The 12,575-nt window shown below is 37.9% G+C and overlaps 1 protein-coding gene across 2 annotated transcripts in view; it reads right to left on the reverse strand.

The window, feature by feature from the left end:
- LOC107721377 (proline-rich membrane anchor 1-like) overlaps positions 1 to 12,575 on the reverse strand; it is a 24,528-nt gene that overhangs the window by 4,429 nt on the left and 7,524 nt on the right. For both annotated transcript variants that reach the window (XM_016529364.1, XM_016529363.1), the window contains exon 3: positions 3,737 to 3,869. In XM_016529364.1, the coding sequence (XP_016384850.1) occupies positions 3,737 to 3,869 (133 nt within the window). The remainder of the gene's footprint in view (positions 1 to 3,736; positions 3,870 to 12,575) is intronic.

A 12,575-nucleotide genomic window follows, 5' to 3' on the forward strand; every position in this document is an offset into this window, starting at 1 on the left:
ATGTCATTAATCATAATACTCAACTATTTTTTATCACAGTATGACAATTAAACAAACTTAGAAGTGAAAAAAAAAATTATCTTCTAAAATGAAAGAAGGCAAATTTATTCAACAACATAATCCCATGTGTCCCCCCAATATCTCATTAAAATCTTTTTAATATAGCATATTTTCTTGGGAATATTTATTGATTTATTTTGTAATATCCCTTTAAAATGTGTAAAATTTTGGTTTGTGGCATTGGTTGGTTTGTGTCTTCAAAATTCAAAAGATACTTGAAAAAAAGATATAAATTAACACCAAGCTGACTGTCAATCCCTCACTTAGCAATTATTTTAGGTCTTTATTTCTATCATGTTAGGCATCTTGTAAAGTTTCTTGTCATTTCTTGTAAAGTTTAAGTGCCTGAGCTTAACCAGAGCATATTTATGAAAACCTGGTGTACTCTTTTAGAAATCACAATTTTATTTTTCACAATTATTATTATTTTTTTTAATTAGAGAGTTCAAAAGGTACTGAATAACAAGTTGTCCAATAGTAGTACTGTCTAGAATGTTTATTACCCTCAAGCACGAGTGCAACATACACTCGAATAATAATCAATAAGAGATGTTTTCCAAGGTGTACAGTATGTGCACATTTTTTACCCTGTGGGAAAAAAAATAGAAAAAGGCTGACAGTACCTAATTTTGCAAATATTTTATTTATAATTTATAAATATATCTATTTTAGACAATTTTAGCCTTTTTAGCCTCAGTGTCTCATAGAGCACTTTAAACACAAGCCTAAATCTAAACAGCATTTTAAATGTGAAAAAGTTCACCCAAAAAGTTATTTTAGGATGTGTTGACTGTAACTATGCATGACAGCATTTATCAGTGCTGAATGTTCAGCAGAGCTAAAAGGGTGGGGAAAAAAGACAAACTGAAGTTATGTTTGCCCATCTTATCCTGAGGGCTCTGAATGTGTTTGTTTAGAGTCTTCGTTATCATAATTACACTACCGTTCAATGACCGGGATGCTTTATCATTCGTTTACAGCGGTCAAAAATCACAAAGTACCACATTTCTCTCCTCTAAGATCTATTCTTCACTATATGCACTGAGCAACTTTTCAACAAAACTGCTTTAGCTTTCCCCTCCAGTGCCTCTAATTCCATTAAACTCATTACAATAAGTGAGCCACACCAGGCTTCAGCATGCAGAAGCCATAAAGCAATGATTGGGGTAATAATCCGAGCCTTCACTGGGACATTTTAGCGACTGTTTGAAGAAGCACCATTTGTGGTGCATCAGTCATTGGGCATAGCTAAATGATGTGTTCGCATGCATATAAAGGAAGGCATTAAACATGTCTCTGTCTTCATTTTGGCAGACTGGGCAAGCTCATTAGTGGGGAAATAGCTGCCAGCTGGGTTTTCCTTTGGGAATTGGCTTCCTTATACCAAGTTCTCAGGCAAAAAATAGGCAATGTGTAACAAACGAATTCACCAAGTGAAATTATTCCAAAACAGAGCTCATAACAAGTCCCCGTTTAATAGCCAGGAGGGGATGTTCCACAGCTTTCATAAATAAAAGATTAATTTCCAGAAGACTGGAATGTTTTAACTCTAACAGATTGGATCCACCTCCACTAGTTTCACTGGAATATCTGAATAGTTTCAATTTAATGAGAGTAGCTTCGGGATGACACAAACCAGGCCAAATATAGTCAACTGATGCTTATCACATGGACTCTGTTTTTTGGGGGGTGAGGCAATCAGTTCTGGTCCTGCAAGCCAATTTGTCAACAAAGCATTCCAGTTATGCTAAAATATACAGCTATGATGCAGATATAACAACCGTGATGTAAATCACCTTTTACAAAACTATGATTAATGAAACTGCGTACTTATTTAATGTTTTAATTATGCTGTTACCATTTATCACAAGCAATAAGGCACAAAAGGTTGTGCAACTACAGTCACAGTTGCACAGATTGCAGGTAATTGCAGTGTGCTGACTCTTCATTTGTGAATTTTACAAAAAAAATATTGCAGAAACTTATTGCATAATTTCTTCCTCCCTTTTTGTCATGGGAATACCCTGGTTATCACTTGCATGAGACTCCTATGGGCCAGAAATGACTTGCAAGCCATGCAACCAGCCATTAGATGTTTTATAGACGAAACCTGATGATACCTCCTATGTTGACCCACCAATTTAGGAGTGTTGTGGTTAAAGATTGAAATGCTTGAGGATGGTTGGACACCAGCTGATGATACCAGCAAGGATGAGGCATCTAATGATATATCATCATCCTAAGCCAAGTGTGAATTCACTTTTGCAAATAACTTATCTTTTGTATATTTCACAATCAGCACCCAAAACCTAGAAAGGTTTAAACAAATATGAGGAGGAGGAGAACACCTGCAGCAATAAATCCTCATGATAAAAAGACAAAGGTTTCAGTGACATGCTGTACTATCACAGATAAAAATGGTATCACAGTGGCTCTCTTCTGACTAAAATGTTCTTCTCTTTATGGCCAGTCTTGGCTTTATATGGGATTTTATTACATGGTCAGGTTTTCACAAAATGGTATGCAGCCAAAAATGTTAACACTATAGCTCATAAATAAATAAAAAAGTGTTGAAGCTACTGCAGAAAGTGATATAGTGATAGCATATATTAAAGGTCAATGTTTTTTCATTAAAGAAAAAATGCTTACTGACGCCAGCCTGGCAGCTGAAAGCTTTTATGATTACCTAGAAGAGAAATAAAAAGAAATATGATACAGCAAAATGCAAAATAGCAATACATCTGCTAAATCTATGAATTGTCATAGTTTAGCCCTGGATGTATCAAATACAGTCTGGGAGCCTCTTTCCTTTTTCGCTGTGTGAGTGATTTGGACTGTCTGAGGCCATTTTCCCTGTCTGCAGCTGATTTGACAGGCCTCTCAATTGTTCCCTTGACAGCATTTCACTGGTACCAAACCAAAAGAGCAGCTTAAGGCTGACACACCACACAATGCTTATGCCTTCTACTGCACCATCAGTGCAAAACACATTCCTTTTCCTAACCATAAATCATAGTCATTGTTTTTCCTAATGTAGGAAGGCCTCATGTCATCTGAACTAAAATAACAACATTCACAATTCATGTTTCAGACAAGAAGTGGAGATATCATCTTTTTGCCTTGTTATCTTGTTATAATAAGGAAGCATGAAACTGACACTGATAAAACGCTAATGGAATTTTCTCTGTTTACCTGTAGGCTTGTATGGTGCTTTAAAAAACAAAGTCAACATCAACCTAAAGGTATAGTTCACTCGGAAATGAAAATGTTGTCATCATTTACTCACCTTCATGTCGTTCCAAACCTGTATGATTTTTTTTTCTTCTCTTGAACATAAAATATATTTTAAAAAAAGTTATTTTCTCTAGTTGAAACTTTCTTCAAAGTATTTTCTCTTGTTCCACACAAGGAAAAACTGAATTACAAACAAAGGCAATGACCAAAACGTACCTATAATGCTCAAAATGCTGTGCATTTAATATTACATGGCCAAAATTATATAAAATGTGTAAAAAGTTAAACAAATTACACAATTCTCACATTTTACTAACTTCAGTTTTTGCTTTTTTTTAATGTGGTTCTGAAAATGAAGACAAGTAAAATCAACCAATACAAGAGACAGAATGAAATGCATAAATAAATAAATACATAAAATATCTAAAACTACTGAGATTACCTCTTGATGGCCTTGTAGCAAATGATGGCAGTCAGGAGGAGGAAGACCACAGATGCACAGCTTACTGTCCCCAGTACTAAGATCTCCATCTCTCTCCTCCATGGCGTTATGGGGGATACAGTGGAGGGAGCCACTGGAAGAGAGACAAAGTGTTAAAAAGCATGCAGAGCACAGAACAATAAATGACGAAAGAGGATATGCAGGATAGGGATGTGCAAAACTGCATCAACTAGTGGGTCTTAAGGAAGCCCTGAAACAGCTAGACGAAGAGCAACAGAATGCAGGGTTCTCATTTTATTTTACACTTTACATGCCATCTAAAGAAAAATCACAATGCTCATGGCAAAAAAATAAATAAATAAAAACTCAACACAAAACAGTGAGATGGCCAAGGACACCTGTGTACATGTGTACATAGACCAACATTTATGAAGTATTTCTGGAGCTCAGTTATACAGCAAGATCACAGGTGTTATAAAATTTGTTATAAAAGTGGTGCTTTGATACATGTAGCAAAAGTACATTTAAAGATGCAAATTCACAGAGTACCTTTGACAGTTAGATAAGACAGCTTCACTAGTTAATTAGTCAGTTGTTGGACCTGTCCCTATAATGTAGAGAACAGTACTTCTACCATTATCACTCTCATACTGGTCTCTTATACCAATACAGTCTGAGTGCCCAATCACAAGGCTGCAGCATTCTGCTCTACTCCATTTATCATTCCATATCCGAGAGGCGCTTTATTTGGACCATTACACAGCCGTCTCATCCAGAAACATATTAGTGCTTCAGGCTGCTCTACCTTTCCCACCACTTTAAAGTTTGGATGAGTTTTCTCTGGTTGGGAACTAATAGTGGCACCCTGCTTTAGTGAGCAGTTTTAATGGTACTTATAAAAATGCACAGGGGAAGGCTAATTAACAAGTTCATTGCCCTCATGAGCACACAGGGCTACTGCCTCTTCTCTCTCACTCTCCCTTCCTCTAGATCTTTGTTTCTCGCTTTCCATTATCGCATACCTCACTGTTTGCTTTTCTTTCTAAATACCTTTGAGAATTGAGCCTCAGATTCAGATGTATCTGTTCTGAAACTCTGGCTGTTGACAGTCAGTATATGGGATTGGCAACCACATTTATTAATAACTGTGAGTCTCAAATTCTGTTCATGTAACAGCTTACAGTAGCAGCTCAAATACTGTCTGTATGATAGTGACTGAAAAGGGGAAGCTGGTACCGGAGACCATTCTGGAATCATTCCACACATTTTCTCCTCCGAAAAGTCACTAAAGCTTGTTCTGGTCTTGAACAGCCTAGAACCAATTATGTCAAAGGCCAGGAGGCCAAAAACAGCTCAGTCGAGCAAGAATCACACAAATAAAACTATAATGCATGATAAATTCACAACCTGTTCCAATGTACATTACATTGCATAAAATCTTTTATAAATATGTGTGAACATTTGGGGGCGGTAAGAATTTATGTTTTTGAAATCACTCTATGCTTGACCAAGCCTGCATTTCTTTGATAAAAAAATACAATAATATTGTTAAATATTTTTTACAATGTAAAATAACTTTATTGTAATATATTTTTAATGTTAGCTTAAATACAAGTTACATTTTTAGCAGCCATTACTCCAATCTTCAGTGTCAAAGTGATTTCCTTCAGAAATCATTCTAATATACTGATTTGGTACTCAAGAAACTTGTCTTAATATTATCAAGGTTGAAAAGCATTGTGCTACTTAGTATTTTTGTGGAAACCATGATCAATGTTTTTCAGTAATCTTTGAAAAATTGAAAATTCATAACATCTATTTGAAATAGAATTTTTCTGTAACAATGCAAGTCTTTGCCATCACCTTTGATTAATTTAATGGGTCCCTGATGAAAAGCATAAATTTATTTAAAAACGAAAAAATAAATAAATAAATAAATAAAAACTTACTGACCTCAAACTTTTAAACAGTTTTATTATTATATTATTATAATAGTATTGTCACGACACTGTGTGTGGAGGCAGGCAGGACGACGAGGACGACAAGGATTCCAATAATGACTTTTAATGTAGACACAACAAGGCAGATTCAGGTAGGCGAAACACACACACTCAGGGTAACATTCACAATAACCGACACTCGGGGTAACATTCACAATAACCGACAACTAAAGCTCAGACAGACAGGAACTAATATAGGGTGGATAATTAGTGGCAGACAGGTGAGCACAATGAGGGTAATTAACTAATGATTAGAACAGGAACTACCAAATAAGGACACAGAGGGAGAAACCACAATCAACCGTCCACAGGGATGTGACAAATGCATTATTTTTTTCAGTTAGTGTAATTCATAGATGTGCTGTTTTGTCAAGGTGGAACAACAAACGAGGGGAAAGACACCGCTATACTTTACTTAGGGTTGGTTATTCGGTCATGACACGGTGTGTGGAGGCAGGCAGGACGACAAGGATTCCAATAATGACTTTTAATGTAGAACTAATATAGGGTGGATAATTAGTGGCAGACAGGTGAGCACAATGAGGGTAATTAACTAATGATTAGTACGGGCTAAACCAACAAAAGGGGAAGAAACCACAATAAACAGTCCACAGGGGCGTTACAAGTATATGTGTGAACTCATTACACTCATAAATTCTTACCCGTTGCATCAAAATCAGCTGGTAATCATAGATGCGCTGAATGAAACATTAAACTTGATGTGGTAAATCATAGTTAAGGAAGTTAGTGAAAACGTGGGTCAGTTTTGACAAAGGTTCACCATTCTTAACAGCTGAGCACTGGCTCCAGCACAAGAATCAGCATTATTTCAATGGAAAAGAGCAGTGGTACACTGTGACACTGTTACACAGAAGAAATACTACATCACTCTCTGTTATTTCTCATTATTCTCACAAACCTCCCATTAATTAAAGGGAGTGAGGTATTAGCCAGGCGCTTCAGAGTATAAATCACTGAATAATTGTCCCTTGGGTCGAGACCAATGCATCAGCAACTTCATATGGGCTTCTCTCTTGCCATTTATCATCCTGATCGATGCACCCAAGCCTCACTATTTTAATTTAGGACGGAAGAAACGCAAACATATAACTGCGGAAATAATTCAAAGCAGAAAGTAACTCTTGTATTGATTACCAAGTCAGATTTTTTACTGATGAACTTCGACACACCCGGAAATCAAAATACATTATAGAGAAGGCAGAAAGCTTCAGGGCAAGTGAACAGGTCTAGATGAAGATGACCTCAGTGACCTTATTTAAATGTCAAAGTAGACTTGTTCATTTGTAAAAACATCTACAAGAGGACGTATACTGGTTGATTACACATCTTTAATACTTGCATTAAGACACCATACTGCAAGTACATTTCCCAGTAATTTTATTTCCTCCTTATTTCAACACAAAATTTGTCTGCTTGTATAGGCTTCTCTGTGTCTTCTGCTCATGCTCTCTGTCTGATAACTTGGAGCAAAGAGCGAAACGACTAATATTTGATAATGAGTGTACTGTCTGCATGGAAGAATGGTCTGTCCTCAGAAGATTCCTTAGTCTCAGATGGCCCAACACACGCTGTGTGTGTTTAACGAGAAATGATGGCTGCCCCAAAGAGATGACCTCCAGTGGCAAAGAGCGTCTAGCTTGAGCGAACTCAGTAATTGGACCCTTGTGCATCTGTAGGGAATGTATGGAGCATGCAATGGGAAAAGGGACACTGTGATACAAAAGGAGGTGCTTAGACTCTTAAAAGGATGAAAATTCTGTCATCCACGTGTTGATACAAAAGATACATGTCTCTGTACATTTTTGTTCATACAATGAAAGTCAATCGGACCATTATATTGAAAAAAACTGAAATATTCTTCCACATACCTGCTCTCGCATTCTGCAGAAGATAGTAAGTCATACAGGACTGGAACAACACAAGAATGAGTTTTAATTTCTGGGTAACTATCCCTTTAATCTTCAAGAAGATGCTTGCAAATGCATCCCTTGAGCTACAAAATTAAGTCAATCCATGTTTTAAAATAAAACAATCAAACAATGAAATTGTGCAGGACTGAACTTATTTAGATTTTTTTTTTTTATTATTATTTTAAATATGTCTACTCAAGTGAGGACTTTAAAGTCGGCATGAAACGGAAGTTACGATTGTCTTTTCTTCTCAACTGTGACGTATATCCGAGTGAAACGGCATCTGAAATGAGAGGGCGGGACTTGATTTTATCCTTCGGGAATTGACTGGATCGTTGGAAGGTGGGGCGTTGCAAACAAAATGGAGGCAGATCTGAATGCCAGTTTGCAGTGGTGGGGGATTTCTCTCCACTGGATTCACAGCCGACACCCAAGCATGAATAAATGTTTTAGTTATTAAGGATGACGAAGACGATCAACGGCACAAAACATGCCTAAACAGCACGCGAGAGAGAGAGAGAGAGAGAGAAAAAGAAAGAGAGAGAGAGAGAAAGAGAGAGAGAAAGAAAGAAAGAGAGAGACTGCCTGAATCACTGAGCAAGGATTAAATTCTCTTCCAGTGACTCAGCATCAGTGTGGAAAAGTCTGAAAGAAATCACCAATTACAAGACACCATCCCCCAGCACTGTCGAGAATCAACACCTGGCAGACGATCTGAACGAGTTCTACTGCAGGTTTGAAAAAAACACCCCACACCCGCCCTGAACACCTCTCCACACAACCATTCACACCTCCAGCAACCCCCCTCTCCCCCACCAGTCACATAGTTCAGGAAGCAGGAAGTTCAAGTAGTACTGCAGTGAGTCAGCAGAATGTTTTAGCTGTTCTGAGTGAGGCTCATTCTAAAATATTTTTTTTCTTTACTTTTGTTAGACGCAATGTGTGTGATTACGCGATGTTGAATATATTGTGTGATTCATATAAGAATGTTATTTTGATATAATTGTTATGGTGTATATTTTCTTAGTTTAATTGTCTTTGTCAATTGATAATTTTTCAATTTGATATTTGGTAATAGTTTTTTTTTGTATACTTTTACAGTTTCACAGTTGAATCATAAACTTCAGAAATGACTTGATGTCTCCGGTGAGGTTTTTTAAATCACTGTTTAACTTGCTAGATTGTTAGATGCCAAAGAAGTCTAATAAGGTCAGTATAGAAATCACTGGACAAAATGTGCATCAGCTCATTAAGTTTCACCAGAAAAGGCTTATAATATCCAACATTAAAAGCATGGATGTAAAAGTTTAATGCGAGTACCTGTAACTTGTACACTGTGAACAGCATTGTCTCCTGTCTATGATAAAGGAGCGGCAGACAGATATCAGAGGTCCGTGAAGGCAGAGCGAACCAGGCCTATTAGATTAGGCTATTTTTGTACCTGCTCTCCTGTTTAATGGAGTTACATGGCTCTGGATTGCCTGGGCAAAACTGATTTTAAAATAAGATGACTGACAGGCTGCTAGATATAAAAAACAAACAATAACTCCATTTGAGTCGAGCTCTGCAAATTTTTTGGTAGACTGCCACAGAAAGAGCAAAGTCAGGGACTTTTAAGTAATTGACGAGAATTTTCAACTCCAGACTAATTCTTACCGTTCAGAGTATGGGCTCATAATTTTTTAATTCACTCTCACTGTCTTCGCGATTGCAGTACCATCTGCTGATTTCCTCATATTTGAAAGTTATCAGATATTACACAAGCAAGAAGTGGCTGCCACTGGCTTTGATTTCACAGTAATATAGATGCCATTAGGCATGTTGAGACCTTCATTCTGCAGACCTGGATCACCTAGGATTTAACTGAAAGCCCCCACTCACATCCTTTGTCGCCCGAGCCACAGACCTCTTACGTTTGATCGCAAGCACAAGTAGGGAGGGCCTCCGCTCTCCTTCTACAATGGGAAAGTCTGCAGGCAGAGGGAAGGAGCAATCGTGGGCCTCCATCCCTGTGGGTGGCTCATCCACACTCATGACAAAGTGCATCCGAGCAAAGGTCAGTGCAGAGCCTGCAGGCAACTGCTGCTTCCCCCATCCTACCTAGTTAGTCATACTCAAACAGAAAAAACATCACTCCATCATCCAATGATGATGAGTGGTGAAATGAAAAAAATAAAAAGTGAGTACAAAGATGATTCAAAAGCTGTGGGGGTGTGGAAAGCTAGATGAGACGGTGAGGGTGATCGATGAAGGCGACTCTCCAAAGTCTCTGGCACGCATCCTAAAGCCCTCTTTAATTAAAGCAAGGAGCCTGGTGCAGGGCCAGACCTGCGAGCACATCCTGTCCGTTCGGTTGAGGGGATGTGATGGAGCCAGACCATGACTCCTGACATTCCACCACAACTCCTGACATTTGCCTGCGGCATTGGGCTGGATGCTCAAGAGGGAGAGCACGAGCTAGAATAAAATATTACATGACTTCAGCAGTGTCTTCTGTTCATGTATTTACACATGTACATAATCACTATGCTTTTATCAACAATTTCTTTGATTTTATTTGTATTTTCAAAACATATCAAAGATACTTTTTAAGATACAAGATACTTTTCTTATTCAGGATAGTCACTGACTGTCAATTTTTGAGTTACAGTAAATATTGTTACATAATTTGCTTGCTAAATGTTCCAGGCAGCTCATGCTGCACCACTGAAATCTAGTCCCGCCCAGATAGGAAAGTCTGTGGATATTTTTCATAACACTTCTCCTCATTTATTTTGACCTTTGGTGAATACCGGAAGCTAATTTTCTCGTTGTGCAGCCTGGTGCACTTTCATTATGAATTTAGACCTTTTGCCAAGTTTCTGAGTGAAATAACAGTTGGTCGTTCGACTGCCTGCTGGCATCCCATCCAACATAAAAAGCTAATTAAATCAATACGGAGAGCCCGATCCCGGAAACTACTCAGAAAGGCCACTGTAGTTGTAGGTCACGATTCTCGCCTAAATTAATTCCTTCCCTTAATTATATACAAACATATAAATAAATGTACCGCCCACATTCAAACAACAGACCAACCTGCTTTATAGAAACAGAGATCCCAATCCCACCTGAATCAGACTTTTTATGTAAATCATTTTAATTCAGAAAACGAATTCCATTCTATCAGTACTTAGTGATTAGGCCTCCGACATGCTTCTAGTTCTCTTTTACAATATCTCGGTTTAATTATTGATATACTTTTTTACAATTTAAAGTTGCAATGAAATGCAAGTAGCTATAGATCTTTACTTCCATTTGAAATGAAAAAGAAAATCAAATGGGCAGGGACTTTGTTCTATCCATCGGTTGTTGATTAGATTTTGACCGTTGCACTCACAAATAGAGGCAGATCAGAATACAAGCTTGCAATTGATTGTAAGAAAGGGGTGTAGTTTAAGCAGACTAAATGATAGGAAATATCCACCATACATCATGATACAAGTCTGTCATTTGACAGGAAGATCAAGTTATAACATATATAACATATAATTACAAATTATGCATAGATTAACCATTCACAAGCATTTAGAACATTTCATATGAGCGATTATAATAACCAAAAAGTTTGGTATATGAGTTTGTAAAGTATGCCAGACCAGAAACACAATCAATCTTCAAACATATGGTATCCTGAAGAAGGCAAAACAACTCGGCGAAGACATGACACAATGAACAAAGTACACAACATTAATAATAATAATAATTTGTTACATTTATATAGCGCTTTTCTAGGCACTCAAAGCGCTTTACATTGTCAGGGGGTATCTCCTCATCCACCACCAGTGTGCAGCATCCACCTGGATGATGCGACGGCAGCCATAGTGCGCCAGAACGCCCACCACACACCAGCTTACTGGTGGAGAGGAGACAGAGTGATGAAGCCAATCAGCAGATATGGGGATTATTAGGAGGCCATGATGATCAGAGGCCAATGGGCAAATTTGGCCAGGAAGACATTGGCCACACAACATTAAATCCTGATTCTAAACAGGGCAGCAATTTGTTTTATCTCCTGAGATATGCGCCCATCCCAGATAGCATTGTTTATATCGACAGTTTTAAAAGCCCAGTATGTTACTCCTACCTGGCACTTTACTTTTTTATACTTCTTTATACTGTAGATGTTACCTTCATTTTTCATCCAGAGTCCACACCTGCATCATAAAGTGTACTGTTTCATGAGTTAGTTGGCAACAAAAGAAAAAAACTAAAAGGTGAAGAAATGCCTAGTAATGATTTATTTTACATTTTCAAATACAGAAAAAGGAACACTACAAATAAAACATTCAAACTAAATGCAAAGTGCTGCATCATGAGAATTGTGATCAGCCTCTCTAGTATGTAATTAACCTAAACTGGAAAGTATTAATCAGCAGTGCATAAAAAAAGCTTTATGGCCTCCCTTCCAATCGGAGACTATTTGAGGGTTTTGAACTTATTTGCAGCTTACAGTACCGTCATGTGCACAGAGCAACTGCATGGCTTTCCGCCAGTGATTGTCAATCTGCTAATGCTCCTCGATTACCAATGTCCTCTCAAATAAGACAAACTGGATCATGGGGAATCAATCCATGCAACATTAGCAGATAGGCTCGACAACACATTGGACAGAGGGGAAGGTGAATGCACGAGTGTGTGAGTAGAGGTGAATGGCTCCTGATTCATCAGATTCTCTACTTTATGCCAGGTGAATTTCTCAATTTCACAGTCAGCGAAAATGTCAGTAGGTGTTACACCCCTCATCCTTCTGCGCTATGGTCCAGTCATCAGACAGCGGACAAGATCTTGTGAGTATGAGGGAAGGTACACTCTAAAAAATGTTGGGTTAAATATAACCCAGCGCTGGGTTAAAAAGGGGGCAAAACCAGC

This window comes from Sinocyclocheilus rhinocerous, unplaced genomic scaffold (assembly GCF_001515625.1).
Source record: "Sinocyclocheilus rhinocerous isolate Xijiao unplaced genomic scaffold, SAMN03320098_v1.1 scaffold271, whole genome shotgun sequence".
NCBI lineage: Eukaryota > Metazoa > Chordata > Actinopteri > Cypriniformes > Cyprinidae > Sinocyclocheilus > Sinocyclocheilus rhinocerous.